The 16,592-nt window shown below is 39.2% G+C and overlaps 1 protein-coding gene across 1 annotated transcript in view; it reads left to right on the top strand.

Annotated features, from left to right (window-relative positions):
• Nucleotides 1-12,822, top strand: part of LOC102973143 (zinc finger protein 347-like) — a 26,517-nt gene extending 13,695 nt beyond the window's left edge. The window contains exons 3-4 of the mRNA XM_055079165.1: nucleotides 4,526-4,652; nucleotides 9,450-12,822. Of these exons, the coding sequence (XP_054935140.1) occupies nucleotides 4,526-4,652; nucleotides 9,450-10,777 (1,455 nt within the window). The 3' untranslated portion in view covers nucleotides 10,778-12,822. The remainder of the gene's footprint in view (nucleotides 1-4,525; nucleotides 4,653-9,449) is intronic.
• Nucleotides 12,823-16,592: the final 3,770 nt, after the last annotated feature.

The raw sequence follows: 16,592 nt of genomic DNA, 5'->3' as shown, positions 1-16,592 counted from the left end.
TCTGAGATGCTTTGAGAGGCTGAGACTGAAGAGCCTTCCAAAGCACTCTTTTTCGGGGATCCACTTTGTTGTCTGGAATCAGTGGACTGGGTCACATGACTCTTCACACTGGATTTCAACAACGAAGAAACAAAGGACGCTGAACCATGTTTATCTGGAGCTTCTGGTTCAGAAGCTTTTCCACACCCTACCGTTGTTACCTGAGAGGGAATGCTGCTGCTGCTTTGGCTGGAAACAGATCGCTCTCCATCACTTGTGGAGCTATTCTGACTCAGGGTACCAGAGCTCCCTATCATTTCTTTTTAGATTCCGCATATAAGTGATATCATACGCTATTTCTTTCTCTGTCTGACTTCAGTTAGTATGACAATCTCTGGGTCTATCCATGTTGTTGCAAATGGCATTAATTCATTCTTTTTAATGGCTGAGTAATATTCCATTGTATATATGTACCACATCTTCTTTATTTTAATTTTATTATTCATTTTTGGCCGCCTTGGGTCTTTGTTGCTGCACGCAGGCTTTTTCTAGTTGCGGTGAGCAGGGGGACTACTCTTCATTGCAGTGCGTGGGCTTCTCATTGCGGTGGCTTCTCTTGTTGCGGAGCACGGGCTCTAGGTGCACGGGCTTCAGTAGTTTTGGCACGTGATCTCAGTAGTTGTGGCTCGCGGGCTCTAGAGCACAGCCTCAGTAGTTGTGGTGCATGGGCTTAGTTGCCCCGTGGCATGTGGGATCATCCCGGACCAGGGCTCTAACCCGTGTCCCCTGCTGTGGCAGGCGGATTCTTAACCATTGCGCCACAAGGGAAGCCCCGTACCACATCTTCTTTATCCATTATTCTGTTGATGGATGTTTAGGTTTCTTCCATGCCTTGGCTCTTGTAAACAGTGCCGCAGTGAACACTGGGGTGTATGTATCCTTTCGGACCGTGTTTTTCTCTGGATATATACCCAGGAGTGGGATTGCAGTGTCATATGATAGCTCTATTTTTGTTTTTTTTTAAGGGACCTCCATAGTCTTCTCCATAGTGGCTCTACCAATTTACATTCCCCCCAGCAGTTTGAGTGTCCCCTTCTGTCCACACCCTCTCCAGCATTTATTGTTTGTGGGTTTTTTGATGGTAGCCATTTTGACTGGTGTGTTTAACATCTTTATTGGAGTATAATTGCTTTACAATGGTGTGTTAGTTTCTGCTTTATAACAAAGTGAGTCAGCTATACATATATTCCTATATGAAGTATTGTTGATTTACAGTGTTTGGTTAGTTTTGGGTCTACAACAAAATGACTCAATTTTATATATATTCTTTTTCAGATCCTTTCCCCTTATAGGTTATTACAAAATACTGAGTATGGTTCCCTGTGCTATATAGTAGGTCCTTGTTGGTTATCTATTTTATACAAAATAGTGTGTATATGTTAATACCAAATCCTAATTTATACCCCTCCCTTCTGCCTTGGTCACCCCTAACTTTCTTTACTATGTCTGTGGGTCTATTTCTGTTTCATATATAAGTTCAATTGTATCTTCTTTCCTTCAGTTTCACATATAAGTGATATATTTGTCTTTCTCTGTCTGGCTTACTTCACTTAGTATGATAATCTCTAGGTCCATCCATTTTTCTGCAAATGGCATTATTTCATTTGTTTTCATGGCTGAGTAATATTCCATTGTGTGTGTGTGTGTGTGTGTGTGTGTGTGTGTGTGTGTGTATACACACACATACATACACCACATCTTCTTTACCCATTCATCTGTGAGTGGACATTTAGGTTGCCTACATGTCTTGGGTATTGTAAATAGTGCTGCAGTGAACATTGGGGTGCGTGTATCTTTTCGAATTACGGTTTTCTCCAGATATATGCCCAGGAATGGGTTTGCAGGATCCGAATCTTTCTTTTTTAACTCTTTTGTTCTGCCAGAGTTGGATTCAGTTTTTTCTCTTTCTGCTTCATTGAGATGTAAAAAATTCTTGAGCGGAGATCTTTTCCCTTTTTGTTGTAACCATTTAGCTGTGTAGATTTCTCTTTTATTATAGCCTTCAAGTAAAATGGGGGTATTGAAGTGTCATATTGTTACTGTGCTGCTGTTTCCCTCTTTTTTAAAAAAAAATTAATTTATTTATTTTTGGCTGTGTTGGGTCTTCGTTGCTGCATGTGGGCTTTCTCTAGTTACGGCAAGCAGGGGCTACTCTTCGTTGCAGCACGTTGGCTTCTCACTGCAGTGGCTTCTCTTGTTGCGGAGCATGGACTCTAGGCGTGTGGGCTTCAGTTGTGGCACACAGGCTCAGTAGTTGTGGCTCGTGGGCTCTAGAGCGCAGGCTCAGTAGTTGTGGCGCACGGGCTTAGTTGCTCCGTGGCATGTGGGATCTTCCCGGACCAGGGCTCGAACCCGTGTCCCCTGCATTGGCAGGCAGATTCTTAACCACTGCGCCATCAGGGAAGTCCCCGTTTTCCTCTTGATTTCTGTTAACGTTTGCTTCATTTGGGAGGAAGCTCTAACGTGTATATATATTTATAACTGTTATATCTTGGTGAATTGACTCGTTTAAGACTGTATAATATCCTTTGTGCCTTCTGTCAGTTTTTGCCTTTGTTTTGTGTGATATAATATACTCAGCCCTGCTCTCTTTAGCATGGAATATCTTTTTCCTTTCTTTCACCTTTAGCTTTTCCGTCTCATTTGATGTGTGAATGTTCCCATTTCCAGCTGTCTGACACACTCTCTCTGTGTCTCTTACGCTTGGTCTTCGTTTTTCCTCCTGTTACTTCCTCTAGTGGTCCCTGCTCAGGCACACTGAGCAGTGGTGAAACGCTGGTGCCCTGGCCAGGCCCCTTCATTTCACTGTAATTACAGAGGATATGTATCAAGTGTTTACTTTTCATGACGTTTGGTGAAATGTTCTTGCTTAATAACAATATATTTTTTTCCATACGCTTTTTTTGTCATGATTTTTAGTTCTCCAAGAAGTTTTTAACTTTACCACTGTGATAATTTTCTTAATCTGTGAAAATAGTGTATAACACTAAACTTCTCTAATTTTGTGTCAATGTTTTATTAGTGGAAAACAAAAAAAAGATGATAAAAAAAATTGTCCTGAAATATGTAAAGAGATAAGTCTTCTCATTCAAGTTGATTTTGTGTTGACGTGTGTGATGGGTGCCATGGATGTGTAAGCCATTCATTTAGATAAAAGACATGATTTCAAAAGTATGTATCTTTTTGCAGTTGAAATTATATCTTCAATATATTCCATGGCCTTGGTGGTGGGATGAATTGGGTGATTGGGATTGATATATGTACACTAATATGTATAAAATGGATAACTAATTAAAAGACCTATTTAAGTAATAGAAGACATGAAGAGATGAAACAGATTTGAATCCTTGTTTTAATGATTTAAGGTACATATACATAAGCAAGTGTCTGCAATCCAAAGTAAAAGTAATAACTGCCCTAACCAAGGTATAAAAATATATATATATATATATATATTCTGTGGCCTTGAATTTCTTCTACACCATCATGTTAATGGTTTAAATAGTAGTAAGATTACTAACATTTAATGTGTATGTGTATGTGCTTGTGTGCCCACATCTATAATGACCTTTCATGCTATTCCATGTCATTCACCTTGGATGTCTTTCAAGCTTTTCTCAGGGATCCCTCTGTCAATGTACTTTTTTTTTTTTTAAACATCTTTATTGGAGTATAATTGCTTTACAGTGGTGTGTTAGTTTCTGCTTTATAACAAGGTGTCAGTGTACTTTTAATGCTCTCCTTAACTGATTTTTAAGCTTCAATTCCAGGGCTCAACCACCTGAGTTCAGGTGCTTGCTGTGTCATTGCTTAGCTTCTTGACTTGGTTAGAGTTTCTCTTGGTGTCTCTGACACAGTTTTCTGCTGTGTAAAATGGGAACATATCTTTCTCGAATGAGCTGTTATGTTGATAAGAAGTTCGTGCTTGTAAAGTACTTATTTTGAGTAATGTTTTGTCTATAGGAACTATTCAAACACTGTTAGTCATTGCTGTTTCTATCATTATCATAATTGAAGATTTTGAGTTTTCTTTAAAGCCATTGTGGAGTTTGTCATCTCTGAAGCCACCACTCATAGTGTAACTTATTTAAATATTGAATATCACTCAGTGTTTAGAATATAGTATCTGACACTTCTGCATAGACAACCTGTTGTTTAGTATTATTTATATATGTTTTATGGATTCTCCACAAAGATGACAAATCCATATTTATTGGATGCCATGATAATCTCTTATGAAAAAGCATAAGAATTAAAAATAAGGGACCCAGTATTTGCTCCAAATACCTTAACACAGATCTTTCAGAACATATACTTGAACCAAATCGATCCTTACCCCTCTCTCATCTTTCCATTTTGTATGAAGATAACTCTTCTCCTGACCTGTTGTTGAAATGTATTTTCATTTCAGGAATGGTTGAACTTCAAGGATGTGGTCATCGAATTCTCTCAGGAGGAGTGGGGTTGAAATGTATTTTCATTTCAGGAATGGTTGAACTTCAAGGATGTGGTCATTGAATTCTCTCAGGAGGAGTGGGAATGCCTGGACCCTGCTCAGAGGGCCTTGTACAGGGACGTGATGCTGGAGACCTACAGGAACCTGATCTCTGTGGGTGAGGATAACTTCCCTCTAGAAGTTGGGGTCTCCCCTTGGGTGTTTTGCATTTTTCCCTGTGTGCTTCTTGGGAGGCCCTGTTTTCGTCATGTGGTCTGAAAGCTCTGTTGACACAGACATGATGCGGCATAACGAGTTTAAACTGACCCTTTCTTCAGATGATCTGCCCGTTTCATGTTACATTAGGGGTTGTTCAAGAGCTTAATTATGTATAAAGCTCAATGGCAAACTTTTAAAAGATATCCAATTTCTTGTCTTCTGCCCTGTGGCTTTGACTGACTATTTCTTGGAAGAGTGTTAGATATATGTGTTACACTGTTCCCGATGCATTTAGAAGGAGGAGGTGGATGAATTTGTGAAATATTTTTCCTGACCCACCTGTGATGTCCTCACTCCTCAGCTGAACAAAGAGCTGTGGTTTTGGAAAAACCACACCAAGTTACATTTCTTTGTTCTGATAAGCAGGAATTTCTTTTTCTGATCTGAACATTATCTCCATTTTTGGAGCAAGAGGAAGAGCCCAGGACTCTGGTGAGTGGTGTGAAAATAGCAAAAAAACTAAATGGGTAGGAATGTATCAAAAGTGTGAACACAGGTGGGATCTCAGGGCAGAGAGGAAGCCACAACATTAATAGTGTTTGGGAACCTCTTCTCAGGGTGGAGAGTTCTTTGGGAAAACCAAAGTTTCTTTATTAAACTCTCAGAGGAGACTTTTCTTCTACCCGAGTTATCACTCTATCCTTCCAAATGTAAAATGTATTCTTTCACCCTCCAGTGGTGCTGCAGCCTCTCTAGAGACAAAGGCAAGGTCTTTATCAAGATCCACAACACTCCCCATCTGGCTGCTATGAACTGGTTGTTGCTTGAATTTTATTTTATTTTATTTTATTTTTTTTGCTTGAATTTTAGGAGCATCATGTGGGCTGTGTTATTGGGTTGTCTTGTCCCCTCTTCTCTCTTTATGGACTTGATTTTATTGGATGCTCAGTTCTTAGTCCTTATAGTTCAAAGCTGATGCCTCTAGTGTGTAACCCCTGACCCTGTCCTAGTTTCATGTCTGTTGTATTTGGAAGATATAATCAGAAGATGGAAAATACCGGCTGCTACTTAATTTTTTTTTTTTGGCTGCGTTGGCTCTTCGTTGCTGCACGTGGGCTTCTCCCTAGTTGCGGCGAGCGGGGGCTACTCTGTTGTGGTGCGTGGGCTTCTCATTGCGGTGGCTTCTCTTGTTATGGAGCACGGGCTCTAGGTGCATGGGCTTCAGTAGCTGTGGCACGTGGGCTCAGTAGTTGTGGCACACGGGCCTAGTTGCTCTGTGGCATGTGGGGTCTTCCTGGCCCAGGGCTTGAACATGTGTCCCCTGCATTGGCAGGCAGCTTCTTAACCACTGTGCCACCAGGGATGTCCCTGCTATTTGATTTTATTTGGCACCTCAGAACATGTGTGGAGCTGTCTCAGTCCCTGTCTTCCTGTTTAGATCTGTCAGCCATTTCTTCTGTTCTGCTTTTGCCACACATTTCATGGGTGTGTGGAATAGCCAGGTGCATTGGATCTTCTGTGATTGTTACTTAGGAAAACTGTAAGGACAGTGGACAGAGAGATCCTCTTTTTGATCCTAAATCCAGCAAGGGGAACATACATGAATCTTCCAGGCTCTTAGCTTGGCGTCCCTGGGTTGAGCAAATGGTCCCATCTCAAGATCTTATAATATCCGACTCCCATATCTTGTATTTTTTTGCTCCTGTACTACTCTATCTAGTCTGGGAATGTAGACTCTTCCTGACTTTACTTTCTCCTTAGTTTGTATAAGTTTTCCTTTTAAACTTGATTTTGAAATATGTAGTCCTAGAGTCTGAAATCATATCCAGTTTCTTTGCTGTGGTAATCCACCTATGTTTAATGGGCAGCTTCTAGTGGACTCTCTGTAGAGTGGGTTTACTGGGTAACAGAAAATTTTTGAAGGAGAATACTTACCCTCATATGCTGTAATATTTTCCCGTTATGTACAAAATCACCGCTTGAAGCTACTTAGTAAAGTGGTCAGCATGTTCTGAGATACAAGACAGAAAGTGTCTGAAGACCTTGACCTATAAGTCTTTCCAGTTTCTTTTTCTGGCTTTGACCAATGTCACAAAAACCTGTGTGAAGGGCACTGTGACAGTGTTGTTCACATGTACTAATGTCCATCCCCTTTGAGCCTCAGTAAGTGGTATAGCAGTTTCTCCGAACAACGGTATTGTCCAAGTTCACGTCCTCATATTTGTGAGGCTGTTGACTAAACTGTTCATGCCATGCCACGTGTTCCATCACCTGTGTGCCATTGTTCTTTCTGCCTTCACACATAATTTTGAAGCAACTTAATGAGAGACCTTATGAAGTAGAGTGATACCTTCAGTGATAAAGCATCATTTGTTTTGTTCAAGGCACTGCAACTTTCATTTTGTACATTTTTATGCATTATAAATGACTGTCTTTTATTTTTATTATTAGGTTTCTGTTTTTTCTCTTCGTTTTTGTTTTTTATTTGCAATATGTGGGATGGTTGGTTGAGAAAGCCCCCCACCCCATGGTGGAATTGGTGATCAGTTCCTTTTAGAGTTCTTTATGTAGTCTATTTTTTCTTAAAGTTTATTTATTTTTGGCTGTGTTGGGTATTCGTTGCTGTGCACGGGCTTTCTGTAGTTGTGGTGAGCAGGGGCTACTCTTCATTGCGGTGCGCAGGCTTCTCATTGCAGTGGCTTCTCTTGTTGCAGAGCACGGGCCCTAGGCATGCGGGCTTCTGTAGTTGTGGCGAATGGGCTTAGTTGCTCTGTGGCATGTGGGATCTTAGTTCCCAGACCAGGGCTCGAACTGGTGTCCCCTACATTGGCAGGTGGATTCTTAACCACTGTGCCACAAGGGAGGTCCCAAGATCACTTATCAAAGAAAAATATATTATTTTTGGTTGAGAACAAATTCTAAATGGAGAATATAGGGTGTCAGTTGTCAAGTTGGAAGTAGCACAGATCTTATTTTCTCTGCAGGATATTTTGGCTCTGAATGTCACTACATCACTGGAAAATGGCAGGATAGCTTCCAGGCATTTGGCAATGGAGAGTCTCTCCTTGTCACAAACTATAGTTGGAATTTTGCGGTCTTTCTTTTTAAAAAAAAAATTTATTTATTAAATAAATATTCTTGATGTTAAACTATTATTGAATATATGATTTACAAATATTTTGAATTATACCATACATTGTTTTTTAACTCTGCTGAGTATGGTTTAGTGCACAGTAGTTAATAGTTATGATGTAGTCCCATTTATCTGTTTTTAGTTTGTTGGCCTGCGCTTTTGCTGTTAATAGCTGATAAATAATTGGTGAATCCAATGTTAAGAATCTTTTTTTGTAAATTTACTTATAGGAGTTTTATTCACTCGGGACTTAGGTTTAGATCTTTGAAGCATTTTGAGTTAATACAATAATGGTCCATCTAAATTCTTCTGCATGTGGATATCCAGTTTTGTCAACACCTTTTGTTCCATAGACTGCCCTTCCCCCATTATGTGGTCTTGATGTTCTTGTGGAACATCATTTGACCTTATACACAAAATTTTTTTTCTGAATCTCTTGTGTTCCACAGGTCTCTCTGTCTTTATGTCAGTACCATACTGCTTTGATTAGTGTAGCTTTGGAAAAAGTTTTGAAATAAAGAAATGTGAATTGTCTGACTTTGTTTTCAAGCTTGTTTTTGCTATTCATTGTCTCCTGAAATTCCACAGAAATTGTAGAATTGATTCATCTGTTTCTTCAGCAAAGCAGTATTGGGATTTGGGATTACATTAGGGATTATTTTGAATATCCTGATAACTTTGGTTAGTATTGACATCTTGACAATATCAACTTCAAATCCATGAACTTGGGGTATCTTTGCATTTATTTGTGTCTTCTCTAATATGTTTCAGAAGTCTTTATTTTGCAGTAGTTACAAATCCTTCCCTTCTTGTATAATGTTACATTTAAATATTCTTTTTTTTATTCTATTGTAAATTGAATTGCTTTGATTGTTCATTTTTAATGTTTAGAAACCCAGTTGGTTTTTGCATGTTGATGTTGTATCTAGTAATTTTTTTGAAGTTTTTCATTATTTCTATAAGTTTTTTTTTTACTTATTAATGTTGCAGAATGCCTGTTACGGGTATGTCATTTTGTAGAAGATATTTAGAAAAATGTTTTGTTTTCATAAAAACTGTTCTATTGAATTCTTTTTCTCTATGGTATATATGTTTTATAATTCTAAACAGCGACATATTATTAGATAAGCTTGTTTTGGATTTTTTAGCATTACAGTATATTGTGTGTTCATTAACATTTATTTATGTACACCAGGTATGCAGAATATATCTATAGAATAATGTATTTTTCTCAGAGACAGCAGTATGTTTACTGTTAATTGGTACGTGCTTTGGAGTCATGGTGGAAGAATTGCGTTCTTTTGAGAGCTGACGTCAGTTTTTCCTGTATGAGTGTTTTTGTCATAGAGGGTTTGCAAGTAGTCTCCTCTAAAATCAATTTGAATTATATTTTATAACTCCTTTTTTAGTAAACAATTCTACTGCTTTAGTGTTTCTAATAATTTTAAGATCATAGTTGGGAAATTTCAAAATTTAAAAAAAATGAAAAAAAATGAAAAAAATACATAGCTGGGAAGTTTTACAACTGTGTTTGCTATAAGTATTACTTTTGGTGTAATATCACATATTCAACATGAAACAGTTAATTTTGAATTTATCCCTATGGCTCTTTATGTCTTGTAGATATCTGTCTAATACATGTGGTCAAGCAATTACAACCCAAAGGGAACAGTGATCCAGGAGAAGTATTTCAAAGAGTGATCTTGGGAAGATCTAAAAGTCGTGAAATCAAACATTTGTACCTCACAGAAATCCAGAAAAATATGTATGACTTTGAGTGTCATTGGAGAGATGGTGAAAGAAATTACAAAGGAATGCCTATAACCCATAATGGAAATCTCACTGATAGAAGAGATCCACATGGTAGAAGGGATTCAGGAATCAAGCCCATTGGAAATAGGCTTGGATTAAACTTTCAGGGTAAACTGCAGGTATTTCAAACTGACGGGTTAATTTCTGAATGTGATGAAGTTGAGAGGTCCATCAACAATAGTTTCTCATTTTCACCACTTCAAAGAATTCCTCCTAGTGTCCAAACTAACGTTTCTAATGTATATGGGAATGATGTTATGCATCCTTTAGTACTGACACAAGATCAGAAAACACACAGGGAAAAAGATTTTGAATGTATTGAGTGTGGGAAAACCTTTAGTCATGGCTCAATTGTCAGGAATCGTCAGATAATCTGTTCAGAAGAGATGTTACATAAATGTGATGTATGTGTCAAGGGCTTTAGTACAAATTCACACCTTGCAGTTCATGAGAGCATTCATACGGGAAAGAAACCTTACAAGTGTAGTGAGTGCGGCAAGGTATTCAGTCAGAAAACAACCCTTGCAAATCATCAGAGAATTCATACTGGGGAGAAACCTTTCAAATGTAACGAGTGTGGCAAAACCTTTAATCGCTACTCAAACCTCAGTAGACATAAGATAATTCATACAGGAAAGAAGTTATATAAATGTGATGTATGTGGCAGTGTCTTTAGTCGAAAATCAAACCTTGCAGATCATCGGAGAGTTCATACTGGAGAGAAACCTTATAAATGTAATGAGTGTGGCAAGCTGTTTAGTTACAGTTCACACCTTTCAACTCATCAGAGAATTCATACCGGAGAGAAACCTTACAAATGTAATGAGTGCGGCAAGGTCTTTAGTGAAAAGGCAACTCTTGCAAAGCATCAGAGAATTCATACTGGAGAGAAACCTTACACATGTAATGAGTGTAGAAAGGCCTTTAGTCAGAAAGCACATCTTCAGCTTCATTGGAGAGTTCATACCGGAGAGAAACCTTTCAAATGTGATGAGTGTGGCAAGGTCTTCAGTCGAAATTCACACCTTACAAGTCATCAGAGAGTACATATTGTAGAGAGACCTTTCAAATGTTTTGAGTGTGGAAGAGCCTTTACTGAGGTGTCAACGCTCACTAAACATCAGAAAATCCATACCTGAGAGAAATTGTGTAAGTGTGATATATGTGGGAAGGTCTTTAAATCTCAAAGTAGAAAAGAAACTATACAAATATCACGAGTGTGGCAAAGCTTTTATGTGTGTAAGCCTCACTTATGATCAGATAATTCATACTGGAGTGTTATATTACAAATGCAATGAGTGTCTCAAAGTGTTTAGTCAAAATGCTTACCTTATGATCCATGACAGAATTCATATTGGAAGAAACTGTGAGAAATGTAATGAGTGTGGTAAGTTCTTAAGTGTGCTTTCAGGCCCAACTTGCCATCAGCTGATGTATACAGGTGAGAACCCTTAAAAATATAATGAAGGTTGTAATGCTTTTAGCAGCTGTTCACATCTTAGGCTTCCTGAGAATATTCATACTGGATAAGAGCCCAGATACACGTATTTAATGTGGTCAGGCCGTTGATAATGCATTCTGGAAAGAATCCTCACCAGTGCCGTGAATGTGAGAAATCTGTTCTCATGGCTCACATCACACCGATAATCAGGTAGTCTGCACTGGACAGAATGTTACAAATGTACTGAATTTTGCAAAGCTTTTAGGTTGTGCCTTAAACTCAGGGATCATCAAATGCTTCATTCTTTAAAATGCGATGAATATGTCAAAATTTAATATATTGCTTAATTGTACTTAGATACCAGAATATTTATCTTGGAGAGAAGCCACACAAGTGTAATGTGTGTGGCAAGGATTTTACCCAAACATCACAGTATGTTTTACCCAGCATACTGGAGCGATAGCTCCCAAATGCAGTGGGTGTGGCAAAACCTTTACGTTGAGTTCAAGTATTAGGGAGCAGCAGAGAGTCCATATTGAAGAGAAGCCATAGAAATGTGAATGGAGGCTTTATCCAGGCCTCCCCACGCACTGGACTTTAGATACACATCTTTAAGAGAAACCACACAAAGCAATATGCGTGCTAAGGCTTGTAACTGAAGAACAAAACTGTGGAACACAGGATTTATGTTGGAGAACAAGATGTCAAATGTTATGAATGTTGTAAATACGGATACATCCAGTAAGTTTGGTGTAATGAGAGAATTCATACAGGTTATAAAGTGTATACATGGACACTCTTCATGAATCAGTTAATTCTCAGCGTTTAACAAAAAAACTCATGTTTGGGGGAATTCTTACAAATGTAATGAATTTGTTGAGTTTTTCAGCAGTTTTTTCAACAGACCACACATCAGAGAATGCATACTTGGAAGAAACAAGTCTTTAGTTCTCTGAGGTTAACCTGAGATATTATATACTGCAGAGTCATTACAAGTCACAATGTGTTAAAAGATAATGTGTATGTGAGAGGGAGAAGGGCATGTGTTGAAATGGCCTGTTGTCTTCAGTGTATAAATAGTCAGTTATTCGGGTTTTCTTGAAAAGACTACATTCATATTTACGCCTTTCAACCTGAAGTTTGAAGTAACACAGAAGAACAAATCTGAGTCTATATCGGACCTGTTTCTTTTACTTTAACCTTTGTATTCTCTTGCTTTCGGTAGAAGTGAATCAGTAAAGGGATGTTGCCTGTAAGCTTAAATTATACATCATGGGCCATCTCTGGGAACCCTGACTTCCTTGTAATGAGCATTAAAGTAAAATACCTTTTTTAGCTCCCAAGAAACATCCTGACCAGGCCCTCCTGTGAATGGCTTCAGGAAGGAATTAACACAACCCCTCTGGAATGTCAACAACAAATCAATCAGTCAATCTAAGAAAGAAATGGAAAATTTTATTCAAGCCAAATTTGAGGATGGTAACCTGGGAAGAGTGTCTGAGAAAGCTCAGAACTATTCTGCCCATTAGAAATCAAGGCACAGGGCTTCTCTGGTGGTGCAGTGGTTAAGAATCCACCTGCCAATGCAGGGGACATGGGTTCGAGCCCTGGTCCGGGAAGATACCACATGTCGCGGAGCAACTAGGCCCGTGCGCCACAACTACTGAGCTTGTATGCTACAACTACTGAAGCCCGCGCACTGCAACAAGAGAAGCTACCTCAATGAGAAGCCCACGCACCTCAACGGAGGATACCACATGTCGCGGAGCAACTAGGCCCGTGCGCCACAACTACTGAGCCTGTGAGCCACAACTACTGAGCTTGTATGCTACAACTACTGAAGCCCGTGCACTGCAACAAGAGAAGCTACCTCAATGAGAAGCCCATGCACCTCAACGGAGACCCAGTGCAGCCAAAAATAAATAAATAAATTTAAAAAGAAATCAAGGCACAGTTATATAAGTTTTCTGAGACAGCGGTACAACACATGACATATTATTGACAGTTTACATAATCCAGATCTAGGCATCATTGCAGTGGGTCATGTGACCCTTACAAGATCAAGAAGGAATGCTATCTTTTAAGGAGTTTTCCTGTTAATGCTAGGAGAATGTTGCTCTTATGGTTGAGTATGTATTCTGCTGATGGGGGAGGTTTGCTTGATGCATAATGCAAATACAGTTCACAGTGGAACGAGAGAGGAGGCCAAAGGGCCGAGAGGAATTAATGTTTAAATATTCCTGTCTTGCCATAATAGTTGAATTTTATTTCATAGGAGTCTGACCTGAACCAGGACTTTACTTCCTCCCCTTTTACTGTAAAGAGCCTGATTTCTAACTCAGGACATGTGGCTCAGCGGCCACGGCTCACGGGCCCAGCCGCTCCGCGGCACGTGGGATCCTCCCGGACCGGGGCACGAACCCGTGTCCCCTGCATCGGCAGGCGGGCTCTCAACCACTCCGCCACCAGGGAAGCCCAAGTCTCCTGTTTTAAGTAATAAAATTTAATCGTCTTTTAAATCCTGGATGCATTATGTTCCTTTTACCAATACAGTTTTATCCTGCCTCAGTACTTTATAACAGAAGCTAGGAGTGCACCATTAGGTTCTCAGTGTTGAAAGAATCTATAACAGTTTCTTCCCAATATGGGATCAAATAACATACAAGTTGGGGATTATAAACTCATAAATTGTACTTGAGTTATTCTCTCCACTCTGTTCCGGAATATTCAGATGGCTGTAGTGCAAATAGCATAGCAGTGAATTTCATACTCTGACTTCCATTAAGGTACAAAAATTGAATCAAATAAATTTAAAGATCTAATTGGCTTTATTGAATGATTCATGCTTTGGGCAGCATCCCACCTAGTAAATAAAGAGGTGCTGCAAGGAGCTGTACAAAGTGGAAAAGCCCATGATGTTGAGCATCTTTTCATGTGCTTTTTGAATGTGTATTATAGATATTTGGTTTGTGGTTACTATGAAGTTTTTATATGGATATGGGACTCTTTGCACTTCCTGGACTTGCGTGATTTCCACTCTTTGTCTTCCAGCTCACTGATCCATTCTTCTGCCTCATTTAGCCTATTACTGATTTCCTCTATCGTATTTTTCATTTCAGTATTTCTTCAATTCTGTTTGGGGGTTACTTATGTTTTCTACATCTTTGTTAAAAAGCCTCATTTCTCACTGTGTGCATCCATTCTCCTCCCGAATTGTTTGATCGTTTTTCCGATCATTACTCTGAGCTCTTCCTCGGGTAGATTGCGTATTTCCATGTCAGTTCTTGTTCTGGGTTTTTGTCTTCTTTCTTCGTCTGAAACGTATTCCTCTGTTGCCTCATTTTGCCTCGTTTGCTATTTGTATTTTTATGTATGTGGTAGGTTGGTTACGTTTCTTGACCTTGGAGAAGTGGCCTTGGTAGAAGATGTCCTGTGCGTCTCAGCAGTGTACTCCCCCTCATGTCACCCAAGGGCCAGAAGCCAGGTGGTCCCAGGGTAGTGTCTGGACTGTATCTGTGGACTGTGTCTGCAGGTTGTATGACTGTAGTTTTCTTCCTTCTGGTGTCTGTACCCTGGTTGATGAGGCTGGTCTAGAGTCTTCTGCCCGTCCACTGTTGGTTGGACCTGGATCTTGGCCCTTTGGTGGGCAGGTTTATGTCTAGGGGCATGTAGAGAAGTGGCTGCCTCAGGAAGCCTTTAGGCAGCCTGTCTGCTGATGGGTGGGGCTGTGTCAACTGAGACGATCTGTAGTTCTTGTTTTTGTTTTTTTTGGTTCATTCTCTTTTTGTATTTTCCATTGAAAGATTTTTATATGTGGAACCTTCCTTACATTTCCATAATATATTCCCTTTAGTCATGGTATGTAAACTTTTAATGTGGTTTTGATTTTAGTTTACTATTTTTTTGTTTTTGTTTTTATTTTATCTTTAGCTGTGCAACGAGGAATACGGTATCTTATTTCCATGACCAGGGATGGAACCCACGTCCCCTGCAGTGGAAGCGCAGGGCCCTACCCATTGGGTGGCCGGGGAATTCCCTGAGTTTACCATTGTTTTATTGATGATTTTTTGCGTCATTATATGTCAGGGATTTTGCTGTGTGATTTTCTTGTAGTGTCACCATCTGACTTTGTATTAGAATAATTCTGGACTCAGAGTTTGGGACTGTTCCCTTTTCTTCAGTATATTGGGGAAGAGTTTAAGGAAGGGAGGTCTTAATTGTTTTTAAATGTTGGGTAGCGTTCTGCAGTGAAGCTCTCCGACTTTCCTTTGTTGTATGATTTTTGAATAGTGATTCAGTCTCCTTACAATGTGTAGGTTTGTTCGGATTTTAAATTTTTTCATGATTCTGTCTTGGTAGATTTTGTTTCTCTAGGAATTTATGTATTTTAGGTTAGCCAGTATTTAAAAAAAATTATTTTTGGCTGCGTTGGGTCTTTGTTGCTGCGGGCGGTTTTTCTCTAGTTGCGGCGAGTGGGGACTCTTCTTCGTTTTGGTTTGCGGGCTTATCGCTGCGGTGGCTTCTCGTTGCGGAGCACGGGCTCTAGGTGCACGGGCTTCAGTAGTTGTGGCACACGGGCTCCGTAGTTGTGGCTCGTGGGCTCCAGAGCGCAGGCTCAGTAGTTGTGGCATGCGGGCTTAGTTACTCCTTGGCATGTGGGATCTTCCGGGACTAGGGATCAAACCTGTGTCCCCTGCATTGGCGGGTGGATTCTTAACCACCGCACCACCAGGAAAGTCCCTAGGTTAGCCAATATTTAGACATAGAATTGTCTAAGTATTTTCTTCTAAATTAAAAAAATTTTTTGTAGGGTCAGTTGTAATCTTTTATAATGTCCCCTTTCATTTCTGATTCGGTAATTTGAGTCTTCTCGCTCTCTTTTTTAAATCTAGTTAAGGATTTGTCCATTTTGTTCTATTTTTCAAAGAACTGTTGTGTTGTCTTTTTCTGTAGTTTTATTCTCTTTCATTTGTCTAATCCTTTTTCCTACCTTCTGCTAGCTTAGGCATATTTTGTTCTTCTAAGATCATTTTACTTTGTTCTTTTTCAAAAAAAGGAATTTTTTATTCACAATGTAAATTCACAAGGGAATTCATCACAAGTGTGGAATAGGGTAAGTATTTTAAAGAGCAATGCAGTTCTCATCAACAGAAAAGAATTTTTTCCCCATATTTTGCTTTCTCTTTAGCTTGCACCTATAATTTCATATAGATAAAATAAACTTACTGTCATAATTGTTTCACAGTATATATAAGTTCATTATGCTCTACACCTTAAACTTATAGAGTGATGTATGTCATTGTATAAAGAGTTGTTTATACAACTCATGTTACTGTGTAAATAGTTGGTTTTAAAAAGGCAAATAATTAAAACACGTTGGCCAAAACAAAGAATAATGCAATTTATAACAATTTAAAAATGCGTATTGTTGGTTTTTTTTTTTTTTTTTTTTTTTTTTCTGGTACGCGGGCTTCTCGCTGTTGTGGCCTCTCCCGTTGCGGAGCACAGGCTCC

This window comes from Physeter macrocephalus, chromosome 17, assembly GCF_002837175.3.
Source record: "Physeter macrocephalus isolate SW-GA chromosome 17, ASM283717v5, whole genome shotgun sequence".
Classification (NCBI taxonomy): Eukaryota; Metazoa; Chordata; class Mammalia; order Artiodactyla; family Physeteridae; genus Physeter; species Physeter macrocephalus.
Note: the sequence above shows the minus strand (reverse complement) of the source record. Positions and strands in the feature narration are given on the sequence as shown.